General features: G+C 47.2%; 1 protein-coding gene across 9 annotated transcripts in view; it reads right to left on the reverse strand.

Moving 5' to 3' along the window:
- LOC122824374 (receptor-type tyrosine-protein phosphatase mu-like) overlaps nt 1–20,376 on the reverse strand; it is an 85,509-nt gene that overhangs the window by 62,389 nt on the left and 2,744 nt on the right. For all 9 annotated transcript variants that reach the window (XM_044104957.1, XM_044104956.1, XM_044104955.1 and 6 more), the window contains exon 2: nt 3,884–4,000. In XM_044104957.1, coding sequence (XP_043960892.1) covers nt 3,884–4,000 — 117 coding nt within the window. The remainder of the gene's footprint in view (nt 1–3,883; nt 4,001–20,376) is intronic.

Genomic DNA, 20,376 nt, shown 5'->3' on the forward strand with positions numbered 1-20,376 from the left:
CTGCAGCTGTGTGTGTGTGTGTGTGTGTGTGTGAATGTTATCTGTTTTCACTTTAAAGCCAGAACGTGTGTGTTTGTGTTCAACTCGTTTTAACAAACACACACGCTGAAAAGTGTTTTTGACCTCCAGGTCTCTTTGACACAGAAAGGCATTGTGGGAGTTATCACTCGACACACAGCCAGGCCGAGTGTGTGTGTGTGTTTATATTTGCCTTGCAGCTTCACAGAGTGTGTGTGTGTGTGTTTGTTGTGTACAGCTGGCAGTGAGCTGATAACAGGCCTATTAGAAATATTAATACACCCTGAACCCACAGAGACACACACCAAAGGCATCCACGGTGTGTGTGTGCGTGTGTGTGTGTGTGCGTGTGTGTGTGTGTGTGTGTGTGCGCTCCCTCCGCTCGTTCTGATTGGAGCCAATCAACTAAAACCCAGAAAGGCAGCGTTTCTTCAGCCCTCAGCAGTGACTGACAGGCGGACAGAACCTGAGGAGCGTTGGACCGGACCGGACCTGGTGCTGGAGAACCAGGCCAGAACCTCACCGAGACGCTCCCAGGTCCAACCTGTCCACTGAGGGGTTCTAGGGTCTACAGAACCAGACAACACAGCTGGAACTTGTTCTACGGCCTGCAGAACCGGGACCAATGAAGCATCTGTGGAGTTGACGGGTCCAGTATCCCGACCCTTTCTGTGTTCTGTGTTTGTTCTGGTCGGCTTCGGTAAGCGCCAATGGTGCCGACTACTGCAGAACCTGAAATATCAGAACCGCTGAGAGCATCTGGACCGGAGCAACAGCAGAGGGAACGCTCTGGTTCTGGTGACGTAGCGGTCCAGTTCCTGGGGTAAAACCGGTCTGAGCTTCCAGGTTCTGCTTCAGGTCCGATCCGGGCTGTGGAGGGTTAGTTTGATTTAATGTCCCGCTGAATGCTGCACACATCAGCCGGGAGGAGACTGACCTACAGAGGTGTGTGTGTGTGTGTCAGTGTGTGTGTTGGGACAGAAGCTGTCTGGTTTGGCTGTAGTTAGTCACACAGTGAAGCAGGAAGGAGGTGAACTCTTCCTCCTCCTCCTCTTCCTCCATAACTCACGGTGAACAGACTCTAACCGCCTCCTCCCTGTGTGTCCTCGCTCAGCCTGTCTCTCACTTGATTGGCTCTGTGATTTAGGACTGCTGCATTCTCATTCGTCAGCGGGTTAACCTCTGTGAGCATGAGACAAACGGCGCGCGGCCAGCGTTATCTGCCCGGCTCGCTGTGAACTCCGGCTGTCCGTCCATAACTCAGGCAGGAAGTGTGGCAGGTCAATAGGAGATAAGACAAAGGCGGCGGCGGCGAGCCAAACAGAGAGCCAGCGAGCCTTAAAGCGACGGTTCGATACTTCATTACTCTGACAACAAACCTGCAGGAGCAGCAGTCTGGCCGCCTGAGGACTGCACCACTTCACCTGAGCTCCGTTAACCAGCTAATTAACTCCATCGCCTGACGGATGATGGAGTTAATGAATGTCCACATTCATGACAACAAGAACCACCGGAACAATAAAACCTCCAGGAATCGTTTTCAGGAAAATCACTGAAACAACCATGTCCTCCAGGTCAGGGAATGTTCCAGAAACAAGCAATGATACCAGTTTCCACAACGACGCAGATGATACGTTATGATGTCACCAGGTGACCTTTGACCCCATCCAATCACTGAACAGATGCTGAGAACAGATAAATATGTGGACAAGACAAAACTTTCTGAATGTGGAGTTATTAAAGAGGAACGATCCAGAGCCATAGATCTAGGGTTATAGATCTAGAGCACAGCTTCAGTAGTTCCATCTGTAAACTAGAGATCAGGCTGACCTCTGACCTCAAGAGCCACATAAAGCTGGTTCCACAGTGGGCCTTCTAGCAGCTGCAGAACTTTTCCAGAACCAGAGACTAAAGTCTCACATCAGAGAAACTCATCCAGGGGTTTGATTCCTGCAGCAGCGTCTTCACAGGCATGATTGACAACCCAACGGTCCAGAACGCTGCTGCTGGAGTTCTGACTAGAACCAGGAGGTGGAGGCCGTCACAGTGAGTTTCAGGGCCAACCCGGGTTCAACATAAGTTGAGTTTCACAAAGAGTTTCTAAGCCCGTCTTTGTCTCTTTGCGGTGCCTCTGGATGTTGTGCTTTTTGCTTGTTTGTTGTTTGATTCTCCTTCTCACTGTAAAGCTTTGCTGAAAAAATATGCTCTGCTAATAAAGTCACTTTGCCCTGCAGCTCCCCAACAGGAAGCCAGATGTTAATGAACCTGAAATCAGCTGGACTGTTACCAGGATGTCCAGGGCCTCATGCATAAAGCCTGCGCACTAACAATGTGCGCCGCCATATTTTACAGCATGTATAAAAATTAACTGGGTCAAAGTTTGTGTAAATATAGCAAAGCTTTTCTCTGGCGTAAAAATGTGCAGCAGCCACACAAACTTTACCTGTGAACAATATCAAACCACAAAGAGTCAAAACTCAGTAAATCCACTGAAATCTGACGACATTCAGTTATTTAGAGCAGGAAGCATCAAACCCCATGATTTTACATAATTTTAATATTTTATTGTTTAAATGATGAAACTGAACCACATTTATCCTCAGACAATAAACTAAAACACACAAAATAAAGAAAATAAAAATAAAGGATGTGAAAACTTGACTAGAATGTAGATAATAATTTTCCTCAGTTTGTGTCTCATAATGTAACGCATCGTCTGAATTCATCTATGGGTCATTTATTCTCACTAAAATAAAACATGTTGGATCATCAGATTAACTCCAGACAGCTTTGATTATTGATCAGGTGATCAGGTGTGGAGACAATCAGGTCCATCAGTAGCTGCATCCAGGTGAGCTGATACCTGAGGAGAACATGGAGCCATTGATCAGAGATCAGATTGATCAGATTGATCTGCTGGTTGATTAGTGTTTAGATTCATCCAGACTGATCATCCTGGAGCTCCCAGCAGAACTTACAGCAGGAACCGAGCGGTACCGGTACCGGTACCGGTCCCGGTCCAGCTGCAGGCGTCCTCCAGTGGAGCCGCTCTGTGAATGCTCCTTATGGACAGAAACCATCTGGACTCTGTAAATGTAACTTCTGCTCATGATTCCACTATTTATAATAAAGGTCCATTTTTCCCCTCAGTGACTCTCTGAGTCTTTAAATCGGCTGAACGCTCTGATGTTCTAACAGACATTTACACTTAGATCTCTTTATTTAATATTTTTATTATCGGAGTTTTTCTTTCTTTAAAATGTATGATTTTTATTTTTGTGAGGTTACCTTATGTTCCCTGAAAACACCGTTTAAATAAAATATGTAACTACTGTTAATATAAATATTTATGCTGCTACAAACAAAGACGTTGCCATGGTTACTGCTTCACCTGGCGGCAGACTTCCTGGTATTTATACTAATTTACATTAAGATGTGTTCATGGAGGCGGCAGGCGGAGCAGCAGCTGATCTGTTTCCTGTCAGTTAGGATGATAAAGGAAACGTTAATGTTAATGTTAATACATTTCTCTGTACGCCAAGTTTTACTGTGAAAACTGCAAACTCTTTTATGTACGAGGCCTCTGGTCCGGGTTAGATGTCTCTGCTCCGTACCAGCTGATTCAGATGGTCCAAAGTTCAACTCAAAGTTCTGGAGAGGTTCTGCTAATGAACCTTCATTGGACTCAGGTGTGCTGAACCAGGGAGGGAACTGTGGACACCACCGGGTCACACCGACTGCACAGATCTGCTTCAGTTCCACACAGTTAAGAAACAAAACCACAATGTTCATAAAAACATGTTGGAAAAAGGAAGGCTTGAGACAGGCTCCCTGAGGAACTCCGTCTGGACCCACCAGAACGTACCTGCAGGGATCCATGGGCTGCTGTTGGGCCGTCCTCTGGTGTCGCCCTGCTCCCAGTCAAAATCGTCGTCCTTGGATTGGACCAGAGTGCAGTCTGGACCCTGACCGGCCAGGCATGCTGAAAGAGAACCAGAAAGATCTCAGTCACGGTTCTGATCCGCTGTGAATCCGGACCCAACCACAGATTGGTTCTGGCTCCATCAGAACATGAGGAAACATCAAAGATCTGAACTAAAGTCAGAGTTCATGTTGAGATAAAGAAGTAAACCACAAAAGGAGAACCAGAAAACCACGGAGGATTTCTGAGCTCAGCCTGAAGTCGTCCTGCTGCCACGAGGAAACAAACATCCTGAACCAACGAGGCCGTTCCCTCCGTCTGCTTCACCACCAACTCATCACCACTTCTGTCAGTTTCAAGTTGTTTCAGTGACCGGCTCAGAGAGGAGGACCAACAAATACTGAGCTAGTGTTCTTCGATTTTACTTTGACTAGGACACAGTCCTCTGCAGGTCGGCTTCTCGGCTCACAGGGAGGACAAAAAGTTCAGACTCTGAGCATGAATTCAACCTAGAACTAGTTCTTCAGGATGAACTGGTTCAACCGGTACCAGTTCAGTTACTGGGCAGTTTGCCGGGCCAGGCCGCTGGGCACCGGCGCCACCTGCTGGGCCGTCTGACTACCAGCAGGCAGGGCGGTGGAGTGTGTTCCTGCACCCAAAGCTGGACGGAGCGGAGATCCGAATGGCTATCCGAACCAGCGTCGCCGTAGCAACAACACACGGATCAGAACCAACCATGTGAGGTCCGTTAGGGTGGTACCGGTCTGTTCCAGAGCTGCTGTTGACCCTCAAGACCCCAGAATCTGCTGCGTTCAAGGACCTTCTTATTTGGTCTGGAGATGTTCTCCAGTTCAGAACCAGTGTTCCCAGTTGTCAATTCAGTCCCTCAAATTAGGGATCTGGATTCTCCAACTGGACCCAGATGTAGTCTGAAGAAGCCGTCTCTGCGGTCCAGTCGGGCCGCTGCGCCGCCTTCGCGCTCGGCAGACGCAGCAGCTTGTAAACATGTCGTTCTTCAGAGGGAGACGGTTCCAGTTCATTACCATTTCCCAGCATGCTCGCTGCCGGCTCCTCACACACTCATCATAGATGGAAGCCTCCTCCTTCCTCCCGACTCAAAGATGTCTAAATCCTTCCATTCATGCCGGCAAACACACCCACTCTGAGATGGTGTGTGTGTGTGTGTGTGTGTGTGGCTCTGACGCCTCGTCAGCCTCTTCAGTGTAATGACTGCGGGTGTGTGTGGCCGTCATCTGAAAGCCTTGACATTAAATAGCTGGAAGGCTCATTTTCTTACTTTGTAACAGAAGGCGCATTAAACACCCACACACACACACACGCACACACACACACACACACACACACAGGATCATCCCGCTGGGCAGTGTTTGCTCGTCAACAGATACCAGACACAATCTGTTTAATCTGCTTCTATGAATTTGCATCTATATAGCAAACTGAACACACACACACACACACGCACACGCACACCAGCGCTGCCTCAGGAAAACAGAAACTAATCTGAGCCTCTGAGTTAGAAAAGATGAATCTGGACTTGATGACATGAAGCTAAATATAACCGTCAACCCAACAAGCTGCACCAGTTGGGACAGAGGCTGGTACCGCTGGTACCGCTGGTTCATGTGGATCATGTGGTTCCGCTGCAGATGGTTCTGGGACTTTGTCCCAGAAGTCTCGTCCTCCATCTAGTTGCAGTTTTGCTAACGTCAGTCTGGCAGCCATTTTGTTTCCAGAGAGGAAAGCCTTCCAAGCAGGGTCATGACCTTTAACCTTTGCATCCTGAGGAGCAGCATGTAGGTTTTTCCTCAGATGTAATTAAGTTGTAAAACGATGTTGCTGTATGAATCCTCTGGATGAAGAAATAAACCTCAAACCTGGTTTGTTAAGAATTCTGCAGAAGGAACGTACAGGTTCCCAAAGATGCTAGCCATTGATGCTATCCGCTGATGCTAGCTGCTGAAGCTAGCTACTGATGCTATCCGCTGATGCTATCCGCTGATGCTATCTACTGATGCTATCACCTAATGCTAGCTATCTGCTGAAGCTAGCTGCTGATGCTATCTAATGATGCTAGCCGTTGAGGCTATCAGCTAATGCTAGCTATATGCTGATGTTAGCCACTGATGCTATCTGCTGATGCCAGCCACGGATGCTATCTGCTGAAGCTAGCCACTGATGCTATCTACTGATGCTATCACCTAATGCTAGCTATCAGCTGAAGCTAGCTGCTGATGCTAGCCGTTGAGGCTATCAGCTAATGCTAGCTATATGCTGAGGTTAGCCGCTGATGCTATCTGCTGATGGTAGCCACTGATGCTAGCCGTTGATGCTATCTGGGGTTTTTTTTCTCCTTTTTTTTGTTCTGTTTTTTCTCTGAAGAGATTTTGTGGTGCTAGTGGCTCATATTTTTTGCGACAGTAGGCAGACAGGAAAGAGAGTGACGAGAGGGGGGAAGACATGTTGCAAAGGTCGCCGGGACCAGGAGTCGAACCCGCAACATCCACGTCGAGGACTAAGGCCTCCAAACGTGGGGCGTGCTGACCCCCGCGCCACCACAGCACGCCCCTACTGATGCTACCTGTTGATGCTACCTGCTGATGCTATCTGCTGATGCTACCTGTTGATGCTACCTGCTGATGCTACCTGTTGATGCTACCTGCTGATGCTATCTATTGATGCTACCTGTTGATGCTATCTATTGATGCTACCTGTTGATGCTATCTATTGATGCTACCTGTTGATGCTACCTGTTGATGCTATCTATTGATGCTACCTGTTGATGCTACCTGTTGATGCTATCTATTGATGCTACCTGTTGATGCTACCTGTTGATGCTATCTGTTGATGCTACCTGCTGATGCTATCTGTTGATGCTACCTGCTGATGCTATCTATTGATGCTACCTGCTGATGCTATCTATTGATGCTACCTGTTGATGCTATCTATTGATGCTACCTGTTGATGCTATCTATTGATGCTACCTGTTGATGCTACCTGTTGATGCTATCTGTGGATGCTACCTGCTGATGCTATCTGTTGATGCTATCTGCTGATGCTACCTGTTGATGCTATCTATTGATGCTATCTGTTGATGCTATCTGTTGATGCTACCTGTTGATGCTACCTGCTGATGCTATTTATTTATGCTATCTATTGATGCTACCTGTTGATGCTACCTGCTGATGCTATCTATTTATGCTATCTGTTGATGCGATCTGCTGATGCTACCTGTTGATGCTATCTATTGATGCTACCTGTTGATGCTATCTGTTGATGCTATCTGCTGATGCTACCTGTTGATGCTATCTGTTGATGCTATCTGCTGATGCTACCTGTTGATGCTATCTGTTGAAGCTATCTGCTGATGCTACCTGTTGATGCTACCTGCTGATGCTATCTGTTGATGCTATCTGCTGATGCTACCTGTTGATGCTATCTGCTGATGCTACCTGTTGATGCTATCTGCTGATGCTACCTGTTGATGCTATCTATTGATGCTGCCTGTTGATGCTATCTGGTGATGCTACCTGTTGATGCTACCTGCTGATGCTATCTATTTATGCTACCTGTTGATGCTATCTATTGATGCTATCTATTTATGCTACCTGTTGATGCTATCTATTGATGCTATCTGTTGATGCTACCTGTTGATGCTACCTGCTGATGCTACCTATTGATGCTATCTGTTGATGCTATCTGTTGATGCTACCTGCTGATGCTACCTATTGATGCTATCTGTTGATGCTACCTGCTGATGCTATCTATTGATGCTACCTGTTGATGCTATCTGTTGATGCTACCTGCTGATGCTATCTATTTATGCTATCTGTTGATGCTATCTATTGATGCTACCTGTTGATGCTACCTGTTGATGCTATCTGTTGATGCTATCTGCTGATGCTACCTGTTGATGCTATCTGCTGATGCTACCTGTTGATGCTATCTGTTGATGCTACCTGTTGATGCTATCTGCTGATGCTACCTGTTGATGCTATCTGTTGATGCTACCTGCTGATGCTATCTATTTATGCTACCTGTTGATGCTATCTATTGATGCTATCTATTTATGCTACCTGTTGATGCTATCTATTGATGCTATCTGTTGATGCTACCTGTTGATGCTACCTGCTGATGCTACCTATTGATGCTATCTGTTGATGCTATCTGTTGATGCTACCTGCTGATGCTACCTATTGATGCTATCTGTTGATGCTACCTGCTGATGCTATCTATTGATGCTACCTGTTGATGCTATCTGTTGATGCTACCTGCTGATGCTATCTATTTATGCTATCTGTTGATGCTATCTATTGATGCTACCTGTTGATGCTACCTGTTGATGCTATCTGTTGATGCTATCTGCTGATGCTACCTGTTGATGCTATCTGTTGATGCTACCTGTTGATGCTATCTGCTGATGCTACCTGTTGATGCTATCTGTTGATGCTACCTGCTGATGCTATCTATTGATGCTACCTGTTGATGCTATCTGTTGATGCTATCTGTTGATGCTACCTGTTGATGCTACCTGTTGATGCTACCTGCTGATGCTACCTGTTGATGCTACCTGCTGATGCTACCTGCTGATGCTACCTGTTGATGCTACCTGTTGATGCTACCTGCTGATGCTATCTATTGATGCTACCTGTTGATGCTACCTGCTGATGCTATCTATTGATGCTACCTGTTGATGCTACCTGCTGATGCTATCTATTGATGCTACCTGTTGATGCTATCTGTTGATGCTATCTGTTGATGCTACCTGTTGATGCTATCTGCTGATGCTATCTGTTGATGCTAACTGCTGATGCTACCTGTTGATGCTACCTGTTGATGCTATCTGTTGATGCTACCTGTTGATGCTACCTGCTGATGCTATCTATTGATGCTACCTGTTGATGCTACCTGTTGATGCTATCTATTGATGCTACCTGTTGATGCTACCTGTTGATGCTACCTGTTGATGCTACCTGTTGATGCTACCTGTTGATGCTACCTGTTGATGCTACCTGCTGATGCTACCTGCTGATGCTACCTGCTGATGCTATCTATTGATGCTACCTGTTGATGCTACCTGCTGATGCTACCAGTTGATGCTACCTGCTGATGCTATCTATTGATGCTACCTGCTGATGCTACCTGTTGATGCTATCTGTTGATCAATCAATCAATCAAATTTTATTTGTACAGCACATTTCAGCATCAAGGCATTTCAAAGTGCTTTACATCAAATCAAACACAAAAATACAATGCAACATAGAATCAACAATCAAAACACAACATAGTCAGATTCCGTCAATAAATTTATAATTGATTACGTTTCTAATAAAACTCTAAACAAGTGGGTTTTTAGTTGAGATTTAAAGGAAGTCAGTGTTTCAGCTGTTTTACAGTTTTCTGCTATCTATTGATGCTATCTGTTGAAGGGGAGGAGGAAGCAGCCTGATGCTCGTTTGGATATAAAATGTCTGAACAGGAAAACATTCAGTTCTTCGTGTTCATTTAAACTCTTCCATTGATTTCCAAGTTATTGGTCGCTGCAGCACCTATAGATTACATATCAGTTCTACAAAAGGTGATTTATTTCTAATTTAGTTAAAGTAATATTAGTTTATTGAAATATAATAAACTATTATTATAATAATATGTCCATTAGCTTAAGCTAATCCCAGTTAGCCCAACAATCAACATTCCATCATTTATGCTTCTGTTTTCAATCATCTCTGTAATTTTGTTTCTCTCAGTAGTTTTAATTTGTAGCTTCAATCGTTTCATAATTATTATTATTATTATTATTATTTTAGGAAATGATACTGAAAACAGGAAGACTGTGTGTGTGTTATGAATTAATGAATGAAAAAGGGTTATGATGATAAAAGTTAAACTCCTTTTCAGACTATTTGAGTTTGGATGTTTGCTATCAGGTATTTAGAAACATACCTGATAATAATAATAATATCCTTATTATTATTATGTTTTATTATGTTTTCTTGGTGAAATGTCTGAAATAAATTATCATCATCATCAGTTTCATTTATTCATGTCTGGATCTGATGATGGATCAGCCAGTGTTCACCCTGATCACCCATCTGCTCCCAGCATTGGGTCGGATCGGACCTTCTGGTTCTGTTCATCGCTGCCTGCAGCCATTACTATTTGTGAGGACCAGGACCTTCACCTGGTCCTGGTCCTGTGTTTCTGTGAACTGGATCCAACCCAGTGGTACTTGTCCTGTTGTCAATGTAAGGCTGGAGGCGTGGAAAGGTCAGAGGTCATGATGCTTTTCTCTCATCGCCTCGCCAGGAAATGAGACAGAGACGCCTCCAGGGATCTGCAGCACACTCCTGCCTGAGTGTGTTGGCAGAAAACAGACACACACACACACACACAAGACACACACACCTGTCTGAATGTGTGTGTGGTGAAGCAAGGCTGTAATTAATCAAAACAAGCAGTTTTTGATCAGCCGGCCTCCATAAGCTGCTGATCAATAACCCAGGCTGGGGGAGAACCGACCCGGGGGAACCGAGGAACCGACGTTCCCAGGAAGGAGGTCCAGCTGATTCTCCCAGCAGGACAATTAAATGTTTGGTGGTTCTGATCTGATCTCGGGTTCTTCTGAACCAGACCAGTTCTGATCCGACCTTCTGGGTTTGGACCCAGTTTGTTTTCCAGAGCTCTGCTGAGAGGTTCTGTGGTTCATTGTCCTGGTCATGGTTCTGGTTCGGTTCTGTTTCCCTTTGGACTTGGAGGTTCAGGTGTTGTATGTGCTGTTGCCATGGTTACAGAAACCTCACTGCACCGATCCTGATGAAAGCATGTGTCGAAACCTGAGGAGGGGTCGTGACCTGCGACCTTTGGGATGGGGGCGGGGCTTCTGTGGGCCTGCTGATGTTGCCATGGAGACAACATCAGCAGGCGCCTGGCGCTCAGGCGGAGCGTGACTTTTTCTAGGCTGTTTCCTTCCTGTTGCGATGGAGCTGGTAGGTTTGGCTCTGCGCTCCTCCAGCGACTCCAGTAAAGCTGGGCAGCTCAAACACCGACACCATGACTGGACCTCTGGCTGGACCCTGCCGGCACAGAGGACTCCAGAGGAATCCCACCCAGCTGCTGCTGCCACACTCTGGCTGATTCAGGATCGATGCTTCAGGTGGGATGGTGGCCTGCTCTACCGCTGGAGGCTCCTGGCTTTAAGGCTTCAGCTAAAGCCTGTCTGGTGGCCCAAAGTCTCAGACAAGATTCCTCTACATCCCCTTCATGAGCCTGGGTTAACCATGAGTTATGGTTAACAGTGAATTATGGTTAATCATGATCCGGGTTGAGGGTTCCCAATGTAGCTTCATTGAAACTAGGAAATGCTTTAAAACGCTTCCCTGTGGGCGTGCCGCGGTGGCGTAGCGGATAGCACGACCCATGTTTGGAGGCCTGGAGTCCTCGACGCGGCCAGCGAGGGTTTGACTCCCGGACCCAACAATATTTGCCGCATGTTTCCCCTCCTTCCCTGTCAGCCTACTTTCATATAAGGAGCACTAGAGACACTAAAGACCCCCTGGAGGGGTAAGAAACCAAAATGCTTCCCTTTGATTAGAAATGTCAATTTTATCCAGTACAAAACCAGAGCAGCAGGCTGTAATCTGAGCTACGGACTGAAGCTGACCAACAGTCAGGATGCTTCAGCTGTTCTTTAGCCCAGCAAAGCTAAACTCAGTCGGGTGTCAGGTTCTAACAGTCGGCTGGTTCCGGTCCACCTCAGGAAACCATATAGTTTAATCCAGAACACTTCTTCTGTTCAGTTCCAAAGTTTGCACTATCAATCAATCAAACTTTATTAGTATAGCACATTTCAGCAGCAAGGCATTTCAAAGTGCTTCACATCAAATCAGACACAAAAACACAATGAAACATAGAATCAACAATCAAAACAACATCAAGTCAGATTCTGTCAATAAATTTATAATTGATCACGTTTCTAATAAAAACTCTAAAAAAGTGGGTTTTTAGTTGAGATTTAAAGGAAGTCAGTGTTTCAGCTGTTTTACAGTTTTCTGGAAGTTTGTTCCAGATTTGTGGTGCATAGATGCTGAATGCTGCTTCTCCTCGTTTGGTTCTGGTTCTGGGGATGCAGAACAGAACCAGAACCAGAACCTGAGAGTTCTGGAAGGTTGATACAACAGCAGCAGATCTTTAATGTATTGTGGTGCTAAACCATTCAGTGATTTATAAACTAACAACAGTATTTTAAAGTCTATTCTTTGAGCTACAGGGAGCCAGTGGAGGGACTTTAAAACTGGTGTTATGTGCTCTATCTTCCTGATTTTAGTCAGAACTCCAGCAGCAGCATTCTGGATCAGCTGCAGCTGTTTGATTGATTTGTTGGACAGACCTGTGAAGACGCTGTTGCAATAATCAATACGACTGAAGATAAAGGCATGGATGAGTTTCTCTAGATCTGGCTGAGACATTAGTCCTTTAATCCTGGAAATGTTCTTCAGGTGACAGAAGGCCGTCTTTGTGACTGTCTTTATGTGGCTCTGAATGTTCAGGTCAGAGTCCATCACTACTCCCAGGTTTCTGGCTGATCGCTGGTTTTTAGTTGTAATAACTGAAGCTGTGCACTGACTCTAGATCTATAACTCTAGATCTATAACTCTAGATCTATAGCTCTAGATCTATAGCTCTAGATCGTTCCTCTTTAGGTCCAAAAATAATAACTTCAGTTTTGTCTCATCCACACATTTATCTGTTCTAAGCATCTGTTCAGTGATTGGATGGGGTCAAAGGTCACCTGGTGACATCATAATGTAGAGCTGTGTGTCATCTGCATAGTTATGGTAGCTGATATTATTTCCTGTTATAACCTGAGCCAGTGGGAGCATATAGATATTGAATAAGAGGGGTCCTAGGATTGAACCTTGGGGTACCCCACATGTGACCTTTGACCTCTTTGATTAGAAGTTTCCAATTGATACAAAGAAATCCCTGTTCTTTATGTAAGATTCAAACCAGTTAATCTCTGGACCGGAGAGTCCGACCCAACTCTCCAGTCCATTCAGTAATATGTCTTGGTCAACACTGAGGTCCAACAGAACCAGAACCAGCACTGTGGTTCTCCCACAGCCAGTATTTATATGGATGTCATTGAACACTTTGACTAGGCCAGTCTCTGTGCTGTGGTGAGACTGGAAACCAGACTGGAAGGAGTCAAAGCAGTTGGTTATTGTTAGGAAGCTATTTAACTGTTTACACAACTTTTTCAATAACTTTGCTGATGAATGGGAGGTTGGAGATCGACTAGGACTTCAAGTCCTTCAGAGCCAGTGACCCGGTCTGAGGTCCGACCCGAAGAGCTGATCCATTTCAATCAGAACCAACCAGAACCAAACTGATCCAGCAGCTCATTATCAGATCCTCTGATTTATTCATTGTAAACGAAGGCGTTCCAGTTTGTTTGGGTCTGACATCAGAACACACACACACACACACACACACACACACACACACACACACACACACACACAGAGTCTGTTGTTCTGCGGTCACCAGCGTTGGATCACCAGCTGAATGTTAACGATGCGCTGGGCATCAGAACCTTTCCTCTAGAATCAGGTTCTGTAGGTGCCGACCCGCCTCCCCCAGCAGAACCTGTTGACCAGACCCGGTCTGGGTGATAACGCTTCATCGGGCCAAACAGAGCAGACTTTAATGAGAGGACAGCTGGACGAGAATAAAAGACAGATTAGAAAGGTTCAGATTAAAATAATCCAGATTATGATCTTCAAGATGAAATTTAAACCTGAAGAAAGAAACAGACGTGTGTCCCAGAACTGGGTCAGTGTCCCGGTGCACCGGCTGAAACCGAGGGAGGAAACGCCTCAGGCTGAGCCGAAGCTTTGGGCCAGAAAACAATCCCAGCTTGGATCAGAGTGGACAGGAAATGAAGGAACAGGAAACAGGAAACAGGAAACAGGAGGCAGCTAGCAACGCTGAACTCAACTGGATGGAATAGAATAGAATTCAACTTTATTATCGTTGCATTGTCACAAGTACAAGCAACGAAATCTATCCAGAAGTCCTATACAGGATATAAATATTAATTACAGGTGTACAAGACTAAATATAAATATAAATATGGGAGCTATATGCACAGATTATACAGATTATTATACAGATTATACAAGAATGTTAGGAAATGGATTATATATGTATTAATGGGTTTATAATGCAAGATAAATAATGACAGATAAGATTTACAGATTGTATATATGTGTGAGGAGAACAGTCCATGGTGTGTGTGTGTGTGTGTGTGCGTGTGTGTGTGTGTGTGTGTGTGTGTGTGTGTGTGAGGATAATCCATGTGTTATTGTTGTATGAAAGGATGGAGTACAGTCCATATAGTTTATGTTTTATGTCAGGAGGCGTTCAAAAGCGTAACAGCTGTGGGAAAGAAGCTGTTCCGGGTCCTGGTGGTTCTGGTCCTGGTGGTTCTGGTCTGTAGGGTTCTGTAGCGCCTCCCAGAGGGCAGGAGGGAAAACAGTGTGTGTGCTGGGTGACTGAAGTCCTTTGTGATTTTCCCGGCCCTTTTCAAACTCGCTTCCTGTAGATGTCCTTGATGCCAGGCAGCGGTGCTCCGGTGATATACTGGGCAGTTTTCTCCACCCTCTGCAGCGCCTTCCGGTCGGAGACAGAGCAGGTCCTGTACCAAGCTGTAATACAGTTGGTGAGGATGCTCTCAATGACATATTTGTTCACCAGACTCTAGTGCAGAAACAATTACAAACGCCACACCAGCAAAAGGTAAGTTCGAATTTATTTGTGACCAGCAGCGAGGGGGGCGGGGGGGGGGCGGACAGGTGGACGGAGCCTCCACAGGGGTCGATGGGTGGACAGGCAGGCAAGCACGTAGAGCGGGGGTGATCCAGCACCGAAGGCGGACGGACAGGAAAACGGAGCCAGACAGGAGACGGGGAACGGCTGAGAGCAGGAGCTGCGTCGAGCCGAACGAGAAGCCAAACCAAGCCCTTCTTACAGATCAGGAACGAGGATTACTTCGGACCAAAGAACGGGGAATCTTTATGACCAGGAACGAGGACTCACTGGAAGCGTAGAACCATCTGGCAGCGATATCAGGCTCCGGCTTCTATAAAACCTCTCCTCCTAATGGATAGATGAGCTCCAGCTGGCCGCTCCTGTCCGACACGCCCTGCAGGAGAGAGGGTAGGGGACAACACACACTCGCAGCACTGCTTATGGGACATGACACTTCTGCACTAATGGTGCAGTTCGTGAGGATCTCTGAGGACAGGTGGTTCTTCCTCAGGGTCCTCATAAAGAAGAGGTGCTGATGCGCCTTCTTGATGAGTTTGGAGCAGCTGGTCGTCCAGGTCAGGTCCTTGGAGATGTGGACTCCCAGGAACTTAAAGGTGTCCACACACTCCACCACTGTCCCCTTAGTGTGGATGGGTGGATGTAGGTCAGCGTTCCTCCTGAAGTCCATGATAAGCTCCTTGGTCTTCTCGGGGTTCAGCTGCAGGTTGTTTTTGTCCCACCACTCAGCCAGACGGTCTAACTCCTCCCTGTAAGCGGCCTCATCATCATCTCTGATGAGGCCGAACACCGTGGTGTCGTCTGCAAACTTGATGATGGCGTTCGAGCCGTGGACAGGTCTGCAGTCGTAGGTGAAGAGGGAGTAGAGGAAGGGACTCGTCACACAGCCTTGTGGCACTCCGGTGTTTATGATGATGGTGGATGAGAAATGGTTGTCCAGCCGGACATGTTGAGGTCGACTGGTCAGGAAGTCGAGCAACCAGTGGCACATGAGTGAACTGATGCTGAGGTCTGTGAGTTTGGTAATGAGTTGTGGTGGGATGACAGTGTTGAATGCTGAACAAAAATCTAAGAACAGCAGTCTGGCGTAAGTGTTCTTGTTGTCCAGGTGAGAAAGGACAGAGTGCAGCGCTATGGAGACTGCATCCTCTGTGCTCCTGTTCTGCCTGTATGCAAATTGGTGGGGGTCAGGATCTGAGGTGCGTTAGGATCAGCCGCTCAAAGCACTTGGTAATGATGGGGGTAAGGACTACCGAGCGGTAGTCATTGAGTCTGGTTGGGTTGGGATTCTTGGGGATTGGAACGATGGAGGTAGACTTGAAGCAGGTCGGTACCACAGCGCGGGCCAGGGACAGGTTGAAGATGTCCGTCAGCACTCCTGCCGGCTCCCCAGAGCTCGTTCTGAGGACACGTCCAGGTATGCCATCAGGACCCTCAGCCTTGTGGGATTTAATCCTGCTCAGAGCCGCTCCTACGTCAGTGGGGAGGAATGTCAGTGGCTGTTGGCCTGGGGTGGTAGCTGCTTTGGTTGCAGTTGTGGTATTCCTTCTCTCAAAACGAGCAAAGAAGTTCGTTGAGGAAGGAGACATCAGAAGAAGCGGGGCTGGTATTAGGGTTCTTGTAGTCTGTGAGAATCTGAAGGCCTTGCCACATACGTCGGGAGTTGGAATTTGAAAAATGATCCTCCACTTTTCTTTTGTAGTGGTGTTTGGCCTTCTTGATTCCCCTCTTCAGCTCAGCCCTGACTGCACTGTAAGTCTGTGCATCCCCTGACCTGAAGGCGATGTTGCGGGCCTTCAGTAGGTGACAAACGTCTCGGTTCATCCAGGGTTTCTGGTTGGGGTACATGGTCATGCGTTTGTAGGTGGTGACACGTTCTATGGTGGTGGAAATGTGGTCCAGTACAGATGAGGCGTACTGATCCAAGTCTGTATGATGGAAAATAGTCCAATCTGTATTCCTGAACCGGTCCTGGAGCACAGCGTCTGAGCCCTCTGGCCACACCTTCCTCACAATAGGTTCCACACATTGGATGTGTACCGAGGTGTGAGGAACAGGGAGAGATGGTCTGATTGTCCGATGTTGGGGAGGGGTGTCGCATTGTAAGCTCCAGCCAGATTGGAGTAGACATGGTCCAGGGTCTTGTCTCCTGGTCCACCAGATTCCATGTTGGTGGAATCTGGGAAGAACTGTCTTCAGGTTGGAGTGGTTGAAATCCCCCTCAACAATGAAAGCAGCCTCGGGGTATTTGGTTTGGTGTTTGCTAATAGCCGCGTAGAGTTCTTTCATGGCTAGCTTGAAAGGGGGGTTGTACACGGCAGTGAGGATGATCAAAGTGAATTCCCTTGGGAGGTAATAAGGTCTGCATTTGACCATTAAAAACTCCAACATGGAGTAGAAAACAAGCAACACAAACACAAACCCGGACCGCCTTGCTTTGACTAGGACACTCAGAACATCCAAACCAAAATGATAAAAATTTAGAACCTGGTTCTTTTGGTACTGTTGGTTGAAACCAAGCGATGCTTTCTTACTGTTGGCTGGTTCTGATCCAAATGAACTGCCTGCAGAACCCCAGAGAATCGGTTCAGATGGTGCTGCAAAGGTTCTGGTCGGTTATTCAAGAACAAGCAGAACCCTGGAGGCTGGAAGCTGCTCAGTCAGTTTCTGACCCACTGACACTCTCAGCCCAATTATCTGGGTGGAACCAGGCTCAGCGAATGTGTCATGTGGCTAGTTAGCTGCTAGCTAGCACCCTGGGTCCTGACCACTGATTGGACAAGACATGATGACAGCTGAGGGACAGAAGCTGTCCAACACACACAGGGACAGGAGACAGCAGAGACAGACAGGAGACGTCCAGTCAGGTCCGGCTGTGAGGAGTTCTGCTGGACTGAGGTCCAAACCGGACTGTCTAAACTGAACCCTGAACACTCCAAAAGTCTTAGAGAAGTAAAACGTGCTCTGGAACTGTGTGTGTGCGTGTGCGTGCATGTGTGTGTGTAAACTGTGATCTCCAGCAGGAACAAAACCAGCATCAGGGTTAGCACACCAAGCTAACTCGCCTGCGGCCAAACATGAATTATGCAGAACTCAGCCTGCTGCCTCTGGCTGTGTGTGTCTACGTGTGTGTGTGTGTGGGGGGGGGGGGGGGGGGTGGGGGTGTGTGTGTGTGTGTGTGTGTGTTATCCGGCTGCACTCGAGGCTGTCTGCATGACGGTATTAGAATAATATGCTAATTACTAATAATTACCCTGTAAGATACACACTGATTATCTGACCCTCCTCTTCCTCTTTCTTCCTCCTCCTCACTCTGGCTGCAGCGCCTCCAGGCGAGGAAGAGGAGGAGGAGGAAGAAGAGGAGCAAAAAGAGGAGCAGAAAGATGTTCTGCGTCTTCCTATCCGATGGAACGGACCGGTTCTTGAGCAGAACCTTCTGGTTCTCCTGAAAAGTAACAGATACCGATCAACTCAGAACCAAAATCTATCAGAACCTCATGTGGTTCTGGTTCTGCTGGAGGTTTGTTCTTGTTCGAGGGGAGTGGATCAGAACCGGAGGGAGAGAGTCATCATTAGCCAACATGTCCAACAGAGGACAGCAGACCTAATGTGGGTCCAGAACCCAAACAGAACCGCACTAGAACCTCCGCAGGAACCAATCAGAGAAGTCTTGCTGCTCTCCTTCCTGACCCTTGACCTGAGAAGGTCACCTGCAGCTAAGAGAGAAAAACTGGGCTGGTCCATCAGAACCAGGAAGTCGGTCTGGTGTCTCAGGGAGTCGTTAGCCTCTCTTAACCCGGGCCGGTCCCAGGGGCCCCGGTTGCCATGGTTACACTCTGACACACTTGCAGGCGATCGCTAAGCGGGTCGGTTCAGCCCGGCTTGCCGTGACCCAGAAACTCAAAGACGTCTCGGCCCACAGAGGTTACTGAGCACGCTCAGACGGACCCGCAGGCAGCGAACGCACCGCGCTGCCTTCGCTGCCGCTCCGGACGGAAGAAACCCGGCAGGTTCTGAACACGACCCGCTTCTAACAGACAGAAACTGGCTTGAGCCTGACCAGAACCAAACCCCTTCGTCCAGGTTTCTGAAGAAGAAGTCCAGTTCAGGTAACCGGGTCCAGAACCAAACCCGGCACTGCTGACCCGGGAGACCGGCAAGAATCCTCACACATCAGAACCCGGTCGAATACGACACATCAGCAGGGGGTGTGGACACACACACACACACAGTAACACACTCTCAGCATTGTCTCCAACAATAATCCTGACTCTGATCACGGCTTTGGACCCAAACACTAATCACACACTGACAGGATTAGACCCTCTGCAGCTGTGTGTGTCACTGTGTGTGTCACTGTGTGTGTCACTGTGTGTGTCACTGTGTGTGTCACTGTGTGTGTTAATCTGGGGAAGACATGCTGACTTAATCTCATGTTGCAGGAATAATTTGGTTAATCTGAGAAGCATCAGGAGCTCCTCTGTTGTCACGGTAACGATCATATGAGCCACCAAGGTGAGCCAACAGGACAGTTCCTGACATTAGGCGGGCTGGGTCAGTACCGGCACCTGGACTTCTCCGGTTGGGGTTCACTCAGCAGCAGATCAAGCACAGAACCAGAACCATGACTTTACGGGTTACTGAGGTCCAGAGCTGCAGAGGTTCTAGTGGTTCTGGCTCCTCCTGCCGGTTCTGTTCAGTGATTTATATTGCGCTTTACAGCGAGCGCCTCTGATCTGGAACAATAAAATAAAGACTAAGCCGCTGCCGGAGCAGCTAGCAGTTAGCAGTTAGCCTGTTTGCTATTAGCGTTGTCGCGTTAGCTTCATATGTTCTGAGCCAAAAATCTAAACAAACTAAATAAATGCTAGCTGACACATTACAGTGCTGTGATACTTTTAGCTAAGGATGGGGCCGACCCAGGCCCGGTCAGACTCCTGCCTCCAGAACCAAGTGAGTCCATTAGACGGCAGGCAGAAGTTCTGTTGGGTTCTGGTAAAAAAGAATTGAACTCATTCAGCTCATTTAAGGAAACCGGATCATTGATCCGAACCAAGTGGTTCTGAAGTTCAAACTGCCAGATTGTGTGTTCCTCATGTGTGTCCGGTTCAGTCCAGAAGGTTCTACAGCTGAAAAGGGTTCTGAAGAGAGATAATTGTCTCACTGAGGACCCCCCACACACACACACACTCACAAACACAAACACACACACAAACACACACACATCTGAGGTGAGTGTGTTAATCTGTGAGCTTCATTAAAACCCTGACGAGACAGAACAAAGAGCTGACTGCACCTGAACACAACACCAACATGCACACAGTAACTCATACTGCAACACACACACACACGCACGCACACACACCCACGCCTACCGCAACACACAGCCTGTAAAACACACTCAGAGGAAAAGGTAAAGTTCTGAATCAGCGACAGTCCTGGACCTGGACACAGCGGGTCATCATTGTGTTCAGTGTGTTTAGTGTGTGTTTAGTGTGTGTTCATTGTGTGTTCAGTGTGTTCAGTGTGTGTTCAGTGTGTTCAGTGTGTTCATTGTGTGTTCAGTGTGTTCAGTGTGTGTTCAGTGTGTT

The sequence above is a fragment of the Gambusia affinis genome, linkage group LG21, assembly GCF_019740435.1.
Source record: "Gambusia affinis linkage group LG21, SWU_Gaff_1.0, whole genome shotgun sequence".
NCBI lineage: Eukaryota > Metazoa > Chordata > Actinopteri > Cyprinodontiformes > Poeciliidae > Gambusia > Gambusia affinis.